Raw genomic sequence first — 19,149 nt, forward strand, 5'->3', positions numbered from 1 at the left:
ATGCTACAGCTGCTCAAGCTTAGAAAAAATGACGGGCAGCGTACAACTGGCTGAGGGCAGAAATATGCTAATATGAGACAGTCCATCAGTGGTTGTGGGCGGGGCCTGCTCAGAAAATTATAACAACTTGATGATTCAGACTGTCTATGTTCTTTGGGGATTAAAAAATAAGTAAATTTTGATTTACTAGATTTCGTATCATGGTAGGGTGGTTGTGTCTACACAGTGCTAAAACACATTTATATCCAAACACCATGTAAAAGTGAATTTTGGGTCCGATGTTAATGAAATCTTTCATTATCAAAGTGATGGTTGAGTCCCCACCTTAGCCAAGAGGAAGCCTTCAGAGAAGAGCATGATTTCACAGATCTGCTGCAGGTCTGGCACAATGACTACCACTGGTCTGAATAGAGCTTTCACTGACTCGGGAAGTTCTGTGCGACCAGCGTAGCCAGGGTTCATCGTGATGAAGATCCCAATACGGTTATCTAGACTGATTTCTTGACCTTCAAACTATCAACACAAAAAACACAAGACACACAGAGTCTGAAATAATTATAACAATTATATTTCAGTATTTCACTACAAGAGTGGCTCTGGAATAAAATTTAATTAATAAACTCACATGAAACCTCTTGAGGTGCAGCATGAGAGCGTTTCGGATGGTTTGGATCTGGGAGGAGATGACTGAGAGCACTGAGGCGTCAATGCGGTTGAACTCATCAAAACAGCCCCAGGCTCCACACTGAGCTAAACCAGAGAGGATTTTCCCAACAGCCTAAGGGATAAGAAATCAAAATCTAATTTAATAACACACATTTAAATGACTAGGATCAGTTACATTTTTTTAAAGAAATTAATACTTTTACTCAGCAAGGACATGTTAAATTGATCAAAAGTGACATTAAACCCTTCTAAACATTTACAAAAGAGTTCTATTTTTAAAAAAATGCTGTTCTTTTGATCTTTCCATTTATCAAAGAATTTTGGAAAATAAAAATGTGTCAGTTTCTGCAAGAATAAAAAGCAGCACTTTTTTTTTAACCATGATAATAAGAAATGTTTCTTGATCAGCAAATCAGTATTTTAGATTTTATGTGGGATCATGTGACAGTGAAGACTGAAGTAATGACTTCTGAAAAAAATTCAGCTTTGCCATCACCAGAATATATCACATTTTTTTATATCTTAAAATAAAAAACAGTTGTTTTAAATCATAACAATAATAATTAACTTAATTTGAAATACATCATAATAAGTTTGTTGAACTAAACTGAATTATTCCTAATGTTAATGTAAGCAAGCAAAGCAATAATCTTACATTAGTGTGTTTAGGCTGAGATCTCTTACCATGTAGTCCATTCCCTCTCCACAGTTGGTGACCACACACAAAAGCCCCAAAGCTTTGGCCAGATCTTTAGTGGATTCAGTTTTCCCTGTACCCGCAGGACCGGCTGGTGCTCCACCCAGGAACATAGACAAGGCCTGAGAGCACAATAGCATGTATTAATTAGGAATACAAAACAGGCCATTTAGTGCCAGACAACTGTGTTGTCAGAGTACCTGAGTAAGTGTGAGATAGATACGGTCAGTCAAGGGAGTAATGACCAGCCGGCCGTTCAGCCCCATGTACTCATAGCCGTAGGAGAACTGAGCACTGCACTGCCGCACAAACAGCTCATCAGGCTCTTTAACCCAGTAGAATCTCAACTGACTCTCCCATTCGAACTCACGTGCATCGGTGATACTGCCCACAGGAAAAAGTGTGTGTTAGGGAGGAAACTGCAACCATTTATATTACAAACACTTTGGAGGTATCAGGTGACATGACTGTAAAGTCTTACCTATCTCTGACAAAAGTGTCCACAATGTCTCTAGCATGGACATCAATAATGAGGACAGTGTTGATTTTCCGTCTGTCGTTTTTTTTTAAGGGTTGTGTGATCCGCCTCACCAGGTCATCGATCTGCTGGTGCATTCTTTTTGCATACTGTTTCAATGCCTGTTTTTCTCCTTGACTCATCCTTTTGAAGACGTCTTCCACCTCCCAGGTCCACCACACCTGGTTTGCCGCCAGCACCACCATTCCCTGGTAGTCAAGCATCCAGTCCACCCTGACAGGCAGGCAGAAGACCAATCAAAAATTTTGATTGATAGCATTGGCACATGATGGTTTAGTCCAGTCTAGTAATGCCCTCACCTAGTCTTTCGATGGCTGTAGTAGTAAATAGCTTCTTTGGTGATGAGTCTGTTGGTTCTCCTCATCTCCAGCAGCACTCCAGTCATCCAGTCCTCCACACGGCCCTCTGCAGGTACAGACTGTTTGAGCTCCATCACCTCCCCCTCGGCAGAAACCATTGCATTTGCCACTATCTCTCCATTCATTCCCGTATCAAAACGCAAAGCTGCTATGTTGTCGTACATCTGTGGATGAGGAAAAACAGGATGAGCGATTCATGGTTTGCCATGGAACAGCTTTTTTTTTTTTTTTTTTACTTTTTTTACTGGAAGACTGAGTTATTTTTGTTAAAAATGACATGGTCAAAAGAATTTTCAAAATTAAATGCATTGGAATCATTCACAATAAGACCAACAACCTGCACTTACAAAACAGATAAATTCTATTTCAGGCCTACTTTACAAGTGATGCTTTTCTTTTGTACACAAAAGTACCTTGATCATGTGCTCCTGCACACAAGTAGGCTCACTGCTGCCCAGAATACTGAGCAGCTCATCGTCAGAAATGAAGAAAAACCGTGGGAAAGCGTTCCGCTTGGAATCAAGGTAATCATTAAGACTCTTTTGACACCTCTCCAAACCATCGCTTAGGTTTTGCAGGTCAGCCAGACGATTTGGAACCAGACAGCATCTCTTAATGCCAGGATCCTTCACTGTGTCGGTCATTATCTGGTGACATCCAACAGAGGATAAGGAATTTACATTCTTTTTAAAATAACACAGTTGAATATTCTTTGTTGGTGCAGAACTCACCTTTTTGAACATTTTGTCAATATTGTCAAATTTTTTTGCTTCCTCGGGTAACTGAGAGCGAATGTCACCTCCAATGAAGATGCTTTCGAGGTACATCCATTTTTGCTGTACTAACATCCATACCTACACATTTCAGAAAAACAGTAAAGAAACATGAACATAAGCCAGTATGGTTTTAAAGTCAAGTCACTGATTGTTGATTGTTTCCACTGACCTCAATAATCTCGCTGATGAGTGATAGATTCTTCTCCCACTGCTGTACAGTGGCCAGGAAGGGACCAACATAGTGGCTGCCTGCCATACTCTGCAGATTCATTGCATCATCATCCAGGCGCTGAAGGATATCATCCACAGCGCCAAGAATGAAACCATGCTCCTGTGTGCCTTTTAAGAACCGCTGCACATTGAACTTCATAGTTTCCCATGCTCCCTCCACTTCTTTTACTCCCTGCAAATATGCACACAAGCAAACTCTGTAATCTAATATCACAATCACTTATGGAAGTTTACTGTCAATGGCATAATCTCAATAAACAGCTCAGTCTTTCTAGGGACAGTCCACCCAAAAATGAATAATCTGTTCATTTGAATAATCGGAATAATCATGATATCTGAATAATCATTTACATTTATTTACCCTCACAGTGCTCCAAACTGACTTCTGTGGAGCATAAAAGATGATATGTGACCCTGGACCACAAAACCAGTCACTAAGTAGCACGGGTGTATATTTGTAGCAATAGCCAACAATACATTGTATGGGTCAAAATCATCAATTTTTCTTTTATGCTGAAAATCATTAGGATATTAAGTAAAAGATCATGTTCCATAAAGATATTTTGTGAATTTCCTACTGTAAATATATAAAAAGGTCATTTTTGATTAATAATATGCATTGCCACGAACTTAATTTGGACAACTTTAAAGGCGATTTTCTCAGTATTTAGATTTTTTTGTCAGATTTTATTTCAGATTTTCAAATAGTTGTTTTATAATTTGGGCCAAATATTGTCCTATCCTAACAAACCATACATCAATGGAATGCTTATTTATTCAGCTTATTTCAGATAATGTATACATCTCAATTTAAAAAACTGACCCTTATGACTGGTTTTGTGGTCCAGGGTCACATATTTAGAAGAATGTTGATAACCAAATACAATAGAATGGAAATCTAAACTGTTTGGTTATCAACATTTTTTCTTTCTATAACAACTATCTTCTTCTGTGTTCCAAAGAGGAAAGGAATGCATAGGCTTGGAATGACATGAGGGTGAGTAAACAATGACCACATTTTTAGGTGGGATATCCCTTTAACACTATCCCTTTGTTGAAATTCAATAATGAGATTTCTAACCTTCTCAATGCCGAGCTCCTTCACAGCTGAGGTGACGATTTCACTGATGACATTGCCATACTTGTGCAGCTCCATTGAGAACATGTTCTCCAGAGTGAAGGTGTTTGGGTTCATTTCAAAGCTGGTGCTTGTCCTCTCCATGAGATCCTTCCAGTGCCTGCAGAAACCAAGTGAACACTTGAGTTTCATAAAGCTTAAACATATAGCTAGTGCTTAATCTTACAATTAAGCTACCTTTCTGAAGATTCCTTAAGGCAGAGACATGTTACTTTAAGCTGAAACATTGTAAAACAACATCTTTACCTGTCCCTGAGAGCCTCATTTTTTAGGTCCAAGAGGAGAGGAAGTGACTCTTTAAATTCCTTCATGCGGCCCTCCAGGAAGAAAGATACAGGAAGAGCTCTCACATCCTTCGGCAGCTTCCGCAAGCTCTTGATAAGTCCCTCTATACCCTCCTGCAGGAGCTTGATGTCTAGATTCACCCAAAGAGTCTCAGACCACTCTGCCTTAGCCTCCTAATGAAAATATACACACTTGTGTTACAACTGTTCAGAACATTTGACCAACATAGTAATTAGTCAAAGTTTACATAATGAATTGTCATTCTAACCTTCTGTTTTTTGTAAATCTCATAGATCTGTCTGAGGCCTTTCATCTCCTTCTGTACATTGAGAAGCTCTGGGTACATAGTGATGGGCAGGTTGAACAGTTTCTCAGCTTTAGCCAGTTCCTGACGGCTCGCCTCTACCCTAGCCAGCTCTGCCTCGTAGGTAGTCATGATCTTCAAACCTATAAGAGTACACATAAACAAAGGTGATGTTATACTATGTGGGTAAGATGTGAAAAACAAAACCCAACAGGATAATGCTCTTGCCTTTCTCTAGATCGTCTCCCACAGCTCCAGGCCCATGCATGTTGAAGCTCTCTGCAAATATGGAGAGCTCCTGTTTATACTCTTCAATTTGGTTTAGAGTGATCTGAGAGAGAATGAATGGAACATTTAGAAATCAAAGATCAGATGTGTTGCTTCATACAGTAATTTAGCTTGATTGGTAAATGATTGGTCCTACCTCTGCAAAGGTCTTTTTTACTTTTCCCAGGCTGCGGTCAACCCATCTAGATTCTTTAAAAAGTTCACTCCACAGAATGAAGATGTTTGCAGACAGCTGCACCTCTTCCTCCGTAGTCTTGAATTGTAAAGCAGATTAAATGTATACTTTTATTAGGCAAGTATGCATTAAACTGAACAAAAGTGACAGTACCAACACTTATAATGTCAATAGATTTCTATTTCAAATAAATTATGTTTTTTTAAACTGTGTTTTTAAGGAACCCTGAAAAAAAATGCTATCACAGTTTCCACAAAAATAAGCAGCACAACTGATTTCAACACTGAAAATAATAAGAAATGTTACTTGAGTACCAAATCAGCAAGATATAGCAACAAATAAGAATATAGCTGCAAACAGCGATTACCGGGGTTCAAGCGCTTTAAGGCATTTAAACATATGAAAAAAAAAACATTATCTAGCAAGCTTGTAACCACCTAAATGAATGATTTAATAAAGCATTTTTTGGCAAATCCAGGTAAAGTACAATAGAAATATGTTTTTTAACATTTATGACTGATACAGCACCAGCTGTGTTCCAATCTCCTTAAAACGTTGCATGCTTATTTAGAATCACCTGTTGCATGTGCTCACCAGCTTTCTTTTAGGCTTTATAGGATTTTAGGTAAATTTGGACAGTCCCCTTTTCTAAACGTTTCCACATCTTTTCAGTCATTTAACAAACGATTTGATTGACAGCAGTGGTTCTAGAGGCAAATTTGTATGGAATGAGGAGTTGTATCATTTGATACAAATATTGTGTGTATTTGTGAAAAACTGTGCAATGTACAATCGTTTATGACCTTGAAAAATGCAATATCGCCCCCCCATTGGGCGATTGCTTTCAAAGTTCTCACAGACCTTTGGGGCCGTTCAGTCATTTTACTAAAAGTGTCCCTGCTCTTTTCGAACGGTTTGTTGTCCATTTACAACGGCTTGATAATTATGAATATATCCAAAATACCTGAAAATTTCGCCAGCCTCACGATCGAATCTGAGGCATGCATTTTGTCTGACGTGAGCCAAGGATTCCAATGACATAAGACAACTGAGCCTGCGCCTGACGGTTTAGGAGTTATGAACGTTATCGTATTTTGGTCGCTGTAGCGCTGTCAGGCCGATTGGGCCGAGCCTTGGTGACATTGTTGGCAGTGTGAATACTACCATCCCTCCAAGTTTCAAGTCTCTACAACTTACGTTTTGGTCTACACGATCAGTTTTACGTGGAGATTGCTGATCTGTTTCTGATGTGACTGCTTATCTAGTCATTGGAAATATACAGTTGAGGTCAAAAGGTTACATACACCTTGCAGAATCTGCAAAATGGTAATTATTTTCTTAAAAATAAAAAGTATCATACAAAATGCATGTTATTTTTTATTTAGTTTACTGACCTGAATTAGATTTTAAATAAAAGATGCTTACATATAGTCCACAAAAGAAAATAAGTGTGGAAAAATGACCCCATGTTGTTACCTGAATGATTCACAGCTGTGTTTTTTGCTGTTGTTCTGTTTTGTTTGATTAGTGATAATTGTTCCCTTGTTTGTCCTGAACAGTTAAACTGCCCACTGTTCATTATATAGTGTGAATACTACCATCCCTCCAAGTTTCAAGTCTCTACAACTTATGTTTTGGTCTACACGATCAGTTTTACATGGAGATTGCTGATCTTTACCTATTCTAGCAAATACCAAACAGGGTTTCATGGCTACTCGCTTGAACCGCTAAAAAACTTGTAATGACTCTTTTTGAACAGTAGTTTTAATTTTAGTGGCTTGACTGGTACAAATTGGGTTAATACAAGCACATTTTATAATCTTTCATGAAACAAATAGGTGTAGGACCAAAGGAAACATGGACTGTTGCTCTAGCATCTGATAAGTCTACTCACCTCCACATTGTACATGCTCAGGGTCCTATACCTCTCTTGAATATCGCTGATTCTCATCTCCACTGATAGAGACATATCTCTAATGTCTGTGATAGTGCCCAAAACAAATTTCAGGTCCTCCAAAGTATTGGGGCTCCTCTTCAAATTATCTGATAATTTCTGTTCACAGTAAATTCATTCTTTAAAATCTCACAATCTCAACATTTCACTTACACGATACTTGAAATGATGCAGAAATAACATATAAAACATGCAACATTTGTCCTCACCAACAGCTCATTGCGTAGGTTGAAAAGCTCCTCTCGGGCTGAGTCATTGAGTAGCCTGCCCAGAGAAGTGACCCATGCTTGAGCGTTCTCCTGGATGGCACGGGCCAGTGGCTCCAGGTTCAGTCTGATTATGTGTTCGTGCTTCACCAGAGGCTGCTTTGCCACCTCATTGCTGACCCTGACATAGAACTGAAACTTCTCATCGTACATCACGCATGAAGGCTTCTTGGCTGCAAACTTTTCCATGACTATAGCCTTGTCGAGTTTCCAGAGAGAGCGATAGTTCATCCAGGTTTTGAGGTAGACACTAATTCCATTAAGGAGACGCTGCATTGTCTGGGAGACGACTGTGGCTTGTTCATTTATCTGTGGAAGCTGACATATTTCACTGTAAAAAGTGAAGATGAACGGTTTGTCTTCACCATCTACATTTTGTGGAGGGCACTGGATGCAACTGCCATGCATCCAGCGAACAAACAGCTAGAGTTACAAACAGGGAAAAAAGTGATATGAGTGACAAAAGATCTACTTTGCACTAAAACTGTGCTAAATATGTGAAGTAGTTGCTTTCTAATTGCAATTTATGCACAGCAGAGCAGTGCTTTTAAAATATATTCAAATAGAAAAGAGTTATTTTAAATAGTTAAAATATTTCAGAATTGTACTGTTTTTGCTGTACTTTGGATCAAATAAATGCAAGTTTGGAGAGCAGAAGAGACTCCTTTAAAAAACATAAAAAATTGACATAAAAAAAACTTCTGACAGGTAGTGTAGTTCATTGTCACTTACCCTGGTGCTCTCCACACAGTCACCGACACACTGTCTAATAAGCTTGTACACTTCACTGCTTTTGGGAAGCAAAGCAATCTCAGGTGCAGCTAGGATGGTATCGATTTGGAAGAGTGGAGTAGTGCCCATCAGTGCGGTATTAAAAGCTTGAATATTCCTGAAAGACAATGGCAGTTGTAAGCATAAGCATGAGACCTTCAACGTAAATGCAGCTGAGAAAAACAATCAAATAAACCTACTGAAGCACCATCTTGGTAAGTGAATCAAATATCTTACGCTCCCAGTAAGCATAGAACTGAGCCATTTGTTTGGATTTGCCAGTGCTGGTTCCCATGATCAGACTCTCTATCTTGGTGAGGAGCGGACTGATAGCTGCATACTTATTTACAAGGAGGTTCACTGCCTTTGCCCTCTCAGACTCAATGAAGTCACAGAACTCCTTTATTCCTGAAATAACAGGCAGATAATACATTGCCACTTTATTCTTGATGTGTCTGCTTATTGCAATGTTTCAGATGTGACTGCTTATCTAGTCACTGGAAATATACAGTTGAGGTCAAAAGTTTACATACACCTTGCAGAATCTGCAAAATGGTAATTATTTTCTTAAAAATAAGAAGTATCATACAAAATGCATGTTATTTTTTATTTAGTTTACTGACCTGAATTACATATTTTAAATAAAAGATATTTACATATAGTCCACACGAAAAAATTAGTGTGGAATTTATAAAAATTACCCAATGTTGTTACCTGAATGATTCACAGCTGTGTTTTTTGTTGTTTTGTTTTGTTTGATTAGTGATAATTGTTCCCTTGTTTGTCCTGAAGAGTTAAAGTGCCCACTGTTCTTTAGAAAAAAAATTCAGGTCCCACAAATTTGTTGGTTTTTCAGCATTTTTGTGTATTAGAACCCTTTCCAACAACGACTGTATTATTTTGAGATCCATCTTTTCCCAGTGAGGACAACTGAGGGACTCATGTGCAACTATTACAGAAGGTTCAAACACTCACTGATGCTCCAGAAGGAAACACGATGCATTAGGAGTCGGGGGTGTAAACTTTTGAACAGAATGAAGATGTGTACATTTTTCTAATTTTTGTCCATTAGGACTGCATTTCAGAAGCTACAGAAGATACTTACATGTTTCCCAGAAGACAAAATAAGTTGAATTTACCCTGATCTTCAAATTAAAAGGTTTTCACCCCCCAGCTCTTAATGCATTATGTATCCTTCTGAAGCATTAGTGAGTATTTGAGTAATAGTTGTATATGAGTACCTTATTTGTCCTCAGTGTGAAAAGATGAATCTCAAATTCATACTTTTGAATGGGGTCATTTTTATAAATTCATCTTGTATTTTCTCTTGTGGGCTATATGTAAACATCTCTTATGTGAAATATCTTATTCAGGTCAGTACTAACTGTATGATCCCTCTTATTCTGATAAAATAATTAACATTTTGCAGATTCTGCAAGGTGTATGTAAACTTTTGACCCCAACTGTAGCTCATAAGACTCTTAACCTGGTAGGTATCCGGTTTTATCTGCCACTGGGAATTTGAAAAGGTTTGCCGTTTCAATGGATTTAAGTTTATCTTCAATGTCTCGTTCATTCTTCTGAATTTGGTTCACAAGGGACTCAAATTTTGAAGTGGCCTGGTTTCCACGTTGGATGAATTGTGGTATACCTGTAAAACAAGTTTAAATGAAGTTCAGTTCAAGAAATTACACTGGTTAGAACTTTCAGAAGTCAAAACAGTGGGGCAGCAATAACAGGTATCCCCTGTGTAACGTACCCAGATGATTCCAGTTGACTCTTCTGCACCCAAAACTTAGCACTCGCCTCAGTTCCTGCACCTGATCAGTCATTAGTGAGAACTCGGCATCATTTAGATTATCCATCAGAGAATGGTAACGGTTTACTAACTTCTTCAGTCCTTTTATGTACCTGCATGCAAAAGAGACAGATTATATAGTATATAAATAAAGAAGTAATAAAAAGTGTCAAAACACACTTAATAAATAAGTCTAGTTAATAAGTTTTAGTAAATCTATTTAGGAATTAATTATCCATGTAGTACATTTTTTAGGAAAAAGTTAGGGAGACTACCTCAGAAACTTGTCTTCCTGCAGAGCAACATTTTGTGCCTCACTTGGTGTTAAGATGCCCAAGTGATCCAGATACTTGGTCTCAGATACGATCTCCTGCAGTTCAGGTGCAAAATTGACAGAGTAGCGCACATCCCGTTCCACATCCTTCTCTGAGCCCTGAGCAGTCTGCAATCACAGCCATATTCACACATAATAACATTAAAGTCATTTCAAAGCACTTTTTATGTGCATGTTAGCTTCAGAGTACAAGGGGAACATAAACCCTGAGAATACTGGTCTTAATGTTGCAATGGTCATTATACATCTTTTTCTCACAGCTGACAGACAGCCACTGCAACGTACGTTATTGGGCTGTGAGGTGTCTAGACAGACAGCCCCAGCACTGTCGACCATGATCAGCACACTTCTCTTCATCAGGAGGGGCAGAGTCTGAGTAGTCTCTGCTTTCCATTGGTTAAAGAGTTCCACCTCATAGTCCCTCATACACACAGCTGCCTCTAAGAATTTGGATACCACCTGCAAAATGAAAAATAAAAAAATGTCATGACATTTTCATACACATGCAAATGTAAGCAAGAACGTTGGCGTATGCAAAGTTTTGTGAACTAGGAATTGCAAATAGAGCAAAAGTACACATTTTCCAAATTGACATATCACAGATTCCTTGAACGTGGGTTGCTGTTACCCTGAATACAATGTTCTGAATAAATATGATGGATCACCTGACCCTGACTAGACAGGCTTTTTGAAGGCATTTACATAGAAACTACACTGTTCTAACAGTAAGTCACAATCTTGCGGTTTTTTGCAAAACATATTGGAACAGAATACAGGGGCATTAAGGTGTGTTTTAAAACTTGGGATTATTTTATTTAACCAAACCAACTTGAAAATGCAGCACTGGTAGGATACTTAAAAAACGGTACCATGCAATGATCAAAGCCTACTATGCAAACCCAATGAAATTTTATAAACCTCTTTTTATATTTATGTTGAACACCTTCAAGGTTTAACACTCACCTCGTCATTCAAAAAGTAACAAAAACTTTACTTAAATGAGAAGTTCACTTCCAGAACAAAAATGTACAGATAATTTACTCCCCCTTGTCATCCAAGATGTTCGTGTCTTTCTTTCTTCAGTCATACAGAAATTATGTTTCTTGAGGAAAACATTCCACAATTTTTCTCCATATAGTGGACTTCTATGGTGCCTGCAAGTTTGAACTTCCAAAATGCACCGAAACAATCGGTTATTTTCTAAAAACCTCAAAGGCTCGTCTTGTCTGTTCTCTGCGATGCACGTGCAAACTCTGTGTAATCCGGGTCAATACAGTTAGGTTATGTCCACAAACTCCCATCTCATTTTCTCCTCCAACTTCAAAATGGTCCTACATCGACAAGACAAGCGTTTGAGATTAAAAAATATATTAATTGTAATCTTTTTTGGAAAATAACCAATCGTTTCATTAGATAAGACCCTTCTTCTTCAGTTTAGAGCTCTTTAAAGTTGAATTAAAACTGTATTTTGAAAGTTTGAACTTGTGGGCACCATTGAAGTTCACTATATGAAGAAAAATTCTGGAATGTTTTCCTCAAGAAACATAATTTCTTTACGACTGAAGAAAGACACAAACATCTTGGATGACAAGGGGGTGAGAAAATTATCTGTAAATTTTTGTTCTGGAAGTAAACTTCTCCTTTAATCAAAATGAAGACTTACTGCTTTGCCTTCTTCACTGTCCATCATCTCATGTGCCTCCTTGAAACGTCTAATGGGACACCTCATGCGGTCTAGCAGGAAACGCTCCCAAATAATGGCTCCTGCCACAGGTGGATGATTCTTATTGAGAGGTGGGTTATCTTTGAGCTGTATAAATATGTCCTTTAGAAGGTCCATCTAGGCAAGAACAACACCAAAGAAGACACATGAGAATACCATGTCAACATTTAAATCAAACATGTCCATCAGATGTTTTTTGTAGCGTCCTAGGGCACCTCTTTGCAGTACTGAGCAAGAATATCATTAAACTTCTTCATCAACTGATTGTTGATGGCATCTCTGGAGCGGATGTGTTTGAATTTCAGCAGCAGGTCAAAGGCTGACGAAGAGGAGCGCAGCGTCTTGAAGGAGTGATCAATGAAATTGATAGCTTCTCTTTCAATGGCCTTAAACAAAAAGATACTAATCAATACAGCATAAATATCAAAACCAAATTAAAAAATGAGTACTTGTTGTCACAAAGTTGTACCTGAACATCCGTTTTAAATTCTTGCATGACCATTTTCCAACTGCTCATTTTGCGGATGTCAAAAGGGTCAAAGGTAACTTCTTCAATGGGTTCGACGAGGCAGTTTACACGGTGTAGAACCTCATCTATTCGCTTTGGATCACCCGTCACTGCTTTTAACTCCGGTCCAAAAATAATGTAGAACTCATCCAGAGTCTATAAGTGATTATTCATTTGTGAGATGGTTACTGTCTGTGAGGAATATTTCCTTGGACAAATTTCTTTGTGTAAAATAGAGTTATTACATTAAAAAAACTTGTTCTGATTTGGCTTACCTGCAAGATGTTATAGAAGTCCTGACAGATCGAAGCCATGTAGTCTGTTTTTTCAAACAGCTTTTTGCGATCAAATTCCCAGCGGGGATCTCGGTCTGATTTCTCAATCCATGAACGGACCTCAAAATAACTGGCCCTCCACTGATCCAGGACTTGCTTTCCATCCTGAGCCTTGGCTTTGGCCACCACTCTCTTGTCCCTGCATAATATTAATGAATGTGTTTTTTACAATCATTGTGTGATTTTAATGTAGTTTTGTGTGGAACTTCTAAATTGATGAAACATTTAAAGGGTTAATTCACCCAAAAATAAAAATTCTATCGTTAATTACTCACTCTCATGTCATTCCAAAACACCTAAGACCTTTGTTCATCTTTGGAACACAAATTAAGATATTTTTGGTGATATCCAAGAGCCACGTGATATACCACGTTCAAAGGTAGTAAGGACATCATTAAAATAGTCCATATAACAACGTATGGTTCAACGTAATTTTTTGTTTTTTTAAAGAAAACAAAAATAACTTTATTCAACAATATATGTCCTCACTACCTTTCTGGGCCTTGAACAAGGTATTTGCATTGCTGTCTATGCAAGGTCAGAAAGCTCTCAGATTTCATCAAAAACATCAATAATTTGTGTTTCCAAGATGAACGAAAGTCTTACAGGTGGAACGACATGAGGGTGAGTAATTAATGAGTAATTTTTGGGTGAACTATCCCTTTAATAAAAAGTATTCTTATTCTTTACATTTACCCCAACAAAACTCATTTCAAACTCAAGTGCTACCTGCAACATTTTCATCTTTTTGTGTATTTCACTGCTGGTTGTGGTTTAAACTACTTTTACAGATTTTGCTTACTCACTTAAACAGAACACGGACATTCACGACCCTTGCAACCCGTTCAGACAGTTCCCAGGCAATGCGTTCCATCAGAGACTCCAAACGCTCATCTGTGTTGTAATGCCTGGACAATATCCAGATCATACGCAGCCCGTTCATCAGTTCAGGAATAGTGTCCAAGACCACTTCGAAATCTAGTCCAGTGACAAGGTTCTGTGAATAATAAAACATCGATGAAAAACACTATATTTTTTTGCCTTGTTGCTCTGCTGGCAAGGGGAACTCAGCAAATTCTGTCATTATTTGCTCATCTTTTTCCAAAATGCATACAGGTTTGAAATGTGAACGACGAAATGATGAATTTTGTTATTGGGGTGCTTTGTTGTATTTGTACCTTAAAGGGATAGTTCACCCGAAAATGAAAATTCTGTCATTAATTACTCACCCTCATGTCATCCCAAACCCGTATGACCCGCAAATGAAGATATTTTTGATGAAATCCACGAACTTTCTAGGCCCTGCATAGACAGCAACGCAACTGACACACGTTCAAGGCCCAGAAAGGTAGTAAGGACATCTTTAAAATTCTCCATGTGACATCAGTGGTTCAACCACAATTTTACGAAGCTATGAGAATACTTTTTGTGCGCAAAGAAAACAAACATTTCCATACTTTATTCAACAATTCTTCTTATTCAACAACTCTCTATAATGGCGGAATAAGTGATTTGGAGGAGAAAAAATGCTGAATAAAGTTGTTATTTTTGTCTTCTTTGCGTAAAAGTATAATTGTAGCTTCGTAAAATTGCGGTTGAACCACTGATGTCACATGGACTGTTTTACAGATATCCTTACTACATTTCTGGGAACATTTTAGCTGTGTTGCTGTCTATGCAGGGTCAAAGAAATGTCAGATTAATCAAAAATAGCTTAATTTGTGTTCCGAAGATGAGCGAACATCTTGCAGGTTTGGAACAATATTAGGGTGAGTAATTAATAACAGAATTTTCATTTTGGAGTGAACTAACCCTTTAAGTTGTGTCTTGAAAATTGAAACTACTGATTCCTGAAACTAAATTTTGAGATGTTCACATTGATTACTTTACTGTAAACCTGCTTTGAAGCAGTTGGTGTTGTAAAAAATGCTTTATAAACTTGACTTATTTCTTTAAAAGACTACCCACAGTTACTCCTCACCCTGAAGTGTCTCTCCATCGTGGTGAGGAACTGTACATTATTTACAGACTCCTCATGGTATTTGCTAAGCTCAGCTGTGGTCTTTTCCAGCTCCTGCATTATAAACGAGTCGGCACGGGTCATCACATAAAGAATCTTTTTCACCACTGGTAGGCTCAGCTGCTCACTCAAACTACTCAAGACAGCAACACGTTCACGCCAGAACTCAATTTCCGCCAAAGGACCGGGTCCCTTTATAGTAAAACAACAAGAAGTCAGTTAATTGTGTAAATGTTCTGTTTAGGTTGCCCATCACTGATCTACTGAGTAGAAAATTTCAACATAACAAGAATTTCATCCTGATTAGTTCATCTGAATTTCACAAACCTGTGGTTTCTTCCTTTTCTGCTCTTCGATGACAATTGTGATTTGTGTGTGCCAATTCATTACACACTGCTCTAGCTTCTCCACCATGCCTGGATTAGACAAGAGCGCCTCCACTTCACCCTGCAAATCCAAGTCTGGAATGTGCAATTTAAACTCGCCTGCAACACAGAGATCAAAAATATTAAGTAGCTCAACTGTTTTGAACATTGACAATAATCAGAATGTTTCTTGAGCACTAAATCTACATTTTAGAATGTTTTCTGAAGGATCATGTGACACTGAAGACTGGAGTAATGTCTGCTGACATTCTAATTTGCCATTACGGGAATAAAGTACATTATTATTGGTTTAATTTTCGATTAGGTAAATGCAGTCTTGGTGAACATAAGGGACTTCTTTTACAAACAACATACATATTCCTGACTCTGAAAGTGAAACTATAATACCTTCCAGCTGTTGTAGGGTTTGGTCTATGACTTGCAAGAATTTATGTGTGCTGTGGAGCAGATCGTCCCGGACCTCAAAAGCCCCACGGGTTTCTGGAGCCTGCTGTTTCTCTTCTCCTGTAGTCTTACATACTGTGTCCCCATCTTGAGAGCCAGCGACACCATGATAGCCACCATCAGAGAGCCTCAGCTGGTTCACTGAGAGAAGAGGGATGTACACCTGCAAAGAAAGCATTCAATAAAGATATGTACACTTAAATAGCATAATTAATGAAAACTTATTTATATGGGCAAATGAGACGTTTAGTCACTCACATGGTTGAAAAGCCCTCCAAGCGTCATCAAGGGGTGGTCATTCATCATGCCAAACTCAATAAGTTTGGGCATCAAATTATTAGCCTCATGTATATCTGCAGGTTCAGTGATAGTTTCTAGATAGGATAAAACACCAGACACGTCTGTTATAAGTGCAAATTAAAAAACACACACACATATTTTAAGAGTATGCAATGCACCTACCATTGGTGTTCCTCAGGAAGTAGAGAACATTGTATTTTTCAAACCTCTGTGGGATATTATTCACATCCACATGAAGCTCTACATGATACACAATCTGAACCTCAATCTTGTGATAGAAATAACAAAAACAAAATTTATCAAAGCATTAAAAAAACACAGCTGATCAGATCTCCTAAACATGTCCGAAAAATTATTTAAATAAATAATACACTACAAGTCAAAAGTTTTTGAACGGTAAGATTTTAATGTTTTTTAAAGAAGTGTCTTCTGCTTACCAAGCCTGTATTTATATGATCCAAAGTACAGCAAAAACTAAAATATTTTTACTATTTAAAATAACTGTTTTCTATTTGAATGTATTTTAATATAATTGTAAATTTATTCCTGTGATCAAAGCTAAATTTCAGCATCATTACTCCAGTCTTCAGTGTCACATGATCCTTCAGAAATCATTCTAATATGCTCATTTGCTGTTCAAGAAACATTTATTATTATTATTATTATTATTATCAATATTTTAAAAAGTTGAGTACATGTCCAAAGATCAGCATTTATCTGAAATAAAATTTTAGAACATTACACACTATAGCATTCAAAACTTTGCTGTTCTTCTGAACTTTCTATTCATCAAAGAAACCTAAACAAATTCTACTCAGCTGTTTTCAACATAATATTAATAAAGGGTTTTTTTTGGCAGCAAATCAGAATATTAGAATGATTTCCGAAATATCATGAGACTAATGATGCCAAAAAATTCAGCTTTGAAATCACAGGGATAAATTATATTTTAAAACATATTCAAACAGAAAGTCATTATTTTAAATAGTAAAAAATATTTCAGAATTTTACTGTTTTTGCTGTATTTTTGATCAAATAAATGCAAATGCAAATAAATTTTGATTAGCAGAAGAGAGTTATTTTAAAAACTTTTAAAAATCTTACTGTTCAAAAACTTTTGACTGGTAGTGTAGATATAATTAATAAATTGAAAATTACATTGGGAGGTGGTTTATTCCCATTTGTTGCTTCTGACAGCCCCTCAACTGCAGGATCCTGACTCTGAGAGTCTTCTACATTTAGGGTGTCTTGGCCGTTTCTGCTCTCTTCAGTCATGTGTGGAAAATGGAGAAAAAGACAAAAACAATTTGTAACTTAGAAGAATTTCTATTTATCATATTGATAATGTTAACCATTTAGGAAGCACACACTCACTGTCAGCAGGGGTTTTCTCTCTGTTTGAGAGGAGGGAACCTTCAGATAAAACAGACGGACTTCTCTCCAAGTCATTTTCTGCATTTTCTATGGGTTCTTGAGGTGTATAGACAGGGATTTATACGTAAATAACGCGGTACCATTTTGTTGTTTAACATAAAAGAAAGTCGTTGACAACTGTAAACTGTGAGTGGCAAACATATATTTGCATTGACATGAAAACGTACCAACAGGAATTTCCACTTCAATCTCTTCTTCTCGTATATTCTTGAAGAAAAACAGCGCTGAAGGCGCCTCTTCCTCTGTGACTATGTTTAAAAAGTGTATGATTTTCTGCTCGTCCTCTCCATCACCACGACTGAGTAACTCCTCAAAGCAGCCTGAATCAGGCAAGTCAAACATCACACATACTGCGTTTTTAATCCACTCCACTCGAGGGTCATCGTGAGGCATTTTTGTTCTTCTTTGGGTGTGAATAACTACATAATAAAAGTTTGTAATTCGTGTGAGGAACTATTTAGACTTTAACTGTAGCAACCGAAAGCGTGCTCTGGCTTTAGTTGACGTTGCTATAACAACAATAACAATGCGCTTCACGCATGCGCTGTTGCCGGTGTTGTTACCAGATTTTGTTTATATAGAATATATGTATGTATATATATATATATATATATATATATATATATATGTATATATATATATATATATATATATATATATATATATACATATATATATATATATATATATATATATATATATTATAGCTATGTTTTTATTCATTTTATTCTGAACCCCATTGGTTATTAGAAATAGAAACAGGAAACATATTATATAAAATCTACCATAAATTTATTTTTATGTTCTGCATAATCAACATTCAAGTCACCTATAATTGTGTATTGTGTATATTTTAATTTTTAAAACCGTCGTCATGTAGTTAGACCCATGTAATTTTTACATGTATATTTGCTTTCGTATGAGCTCCCTGCTGGAAAAAAAAAAAAAAAAAAAAAAAAAAAAAAAAAAAAAACAGGTTGGTTGGCTGGTTTTAGCTGGTCATCCAACCTGGTCTGGAACAACCAGCTAAAACCAGCTACTTTCAGCTTAAACTAGCTAAAACCAGCCAACCATCTTATGCCGGATTCAGCTTTTTATTATTATTATTATTATTATTATTATTATTATTATTATTTATTTGTTTGTGTGTGTGTGTTGTTGTTGTTGTGGGGTTTTCCCCCCAGCCTTGATACGTTCTCTGCTGTCATCCACCTCTTTTTATATCAGGGCTCTTCAACAAAATTCCACCAGGTGGCGTTTTACCTTCTAACTCGAATTTAATATTTATTTAGCTATACTCATGAAAATGGTTAAATCGATAATTATGACTGGTAAAAGCTGTACTTTATAACGTGCTTCTTATTTTGACTCTTGCATAACACATGTCACTGTGGACCAAGTCATTATAAAAACTCAACA

General features: G+C 37.2%; 1 protein-coding gene across 1 annotated transcript in view; it reads right to left on the reverse strand.

Moving 5' to 3' along the window:
• Positions 1 to 18,220, reverse strand: part of dnah10 (dynein axonemal heavy chain 10) — a 41,787-nt gene extending 23,567 nt beyond the window's left edge. Inside the window, exons 1-35 of the mRNA XM_051110888.1 lie at positions 17,898 to 18,220; positions 17,671 to 17,766; positions 17,455 to 17,561; positions 16,459 to 16,564; positions 16,255 to 16,370; positions 15,940 to 16,159; positions 15,494 to 15,651; positions 15,128 to 15,358; positions 13,953 to 14,143; positions 13,087 to 13,285; positions 12,773 to 12,967; positions 12,519 to 12,689; positions 12,244 to 12,420; positions 10,866 to 11,039; positions 10,522 to 10,688; positions 10,208 to 10,359; positions 9,935 to 10,099; positions 8,649 to 8,856; positions 8,410 to 8,566; positions 7,621 to 8,100; positions 7,352 to 7,510; positions 5,419 to 5,535; positions 5,223 to 5,325; positions 4,959 to 5,137; positions 4,652 to 4,863; positions 4,349 to 4,505; positions 3,206 to 3,439; positions 2,992 to 3,114; positions 2,674 to 2,907; positions 2,201 to 2,424; positions 1,845 to 2,114; positions 1,564 to 1,747; positions 1,351 to 1,485; positions 626 to 778; positions 325 to 513 (exon numbers count right to left, since the gene is read on the reverse strand). Of these exons, the coding sequence (XP_050966845.1) occupies positions 325 to 513; positions 626 to 778; positions 1,351 to 1,485; positions 1,564 to 1,747; positions 1,845 to 2,114; positions 2,201 to 2,424; positions 2,674 to 2,907; positions 2,992 to 3,114; positions 3,206 to 3,439; positions 4,349 to 4,505; positions 4,652 to 4,863; positions 4,959 to 5,137; positions 5,223 to 5,325; positions 5,419 to 5,535; positions 7,352 to 7,510; positions 7,621 to 8,100; positions 8,410 to 8,566; positions 8,649 to 8,856; positions 9,935 to 10,099; positions 10,208 to 10,359; positions 10,522 to 10,688; positions 10,866 to 11,039; positions 12,244 to 12,420; positions 12,519 to 12,689; positions 12,773 to 12,967; positions 13,087 to 13,285; positions 13,953 to 14,143; positions 15,128 to 15,358; positions 15,494 to 15,651; positions 15,940 to 16,159; positions 16,255 to 16,370; positions 16,459 to 16,564; positions 17,455 to 17,561; positions 17,671 to 17,766; positions 17,898 to 18,123 (6,369 nt within the window). The 5' untranslated portion in view covers positions 18,124 to 18,220. The remainder of the gene's footprint in view (positions 1 to 324; positions 514 to 625; positions 779 to 1,350; positions 1,486 to 1,563; positions 1,748 to 1,844; positions 2,115 to 2,200; positions 2,425 to 2,673; positions 2,908 to 2,991; positions 3,115 to 3,205; positions 3,440 to 4,348; positions 4,506 to 4,651; positions 4,864 to 4,958; positions 5,138 to 5,222; positions 5,326 to 5,418; positions 5,536 to 7,351; positions 7,511 to 7,620; positions 8,101 to 8,409; positions 8,567 to 8,648; positions 8,857 to 9,934; positions 10,100 to 10,207; positions 10,360 to 10,521; positions 10,689 to 10,865; positions 11,040 to 12,243; positions 12,421 to 12,518; positions 12,690 to 12,772; positions 12,968 to 13,086; positions 13,286 to 13,952; positions 14,144 to 15,127; positions 15,359 to 15,493; positions 15,652 to 15,939; positions 16,160 to 16,254; positions 16,371 to 16,458; positions 16,565 to 17,454; positions 17,562 to 17,670; positions 17,767 to 17,897) is intronic.
• Positions 18,221 to 19,149: the final 929 nt, after the last annotated feature.

The sequence above is a fragment of the Labeo rohita genome, chromosome 5 (assembly GCF_022985175.1).
Source record: "Labeo rohita strain BAU-BD-2019 chromosome 5, IGBB_LRoh.1.0, whole genome shotgun sequence".
NCBI classification, from domain to species: Eukaryota; Metazoa; Chordata; class Actinopteri; order Cypriniformes; family Cyprinidae; genus Labeo; species Labeo rohita.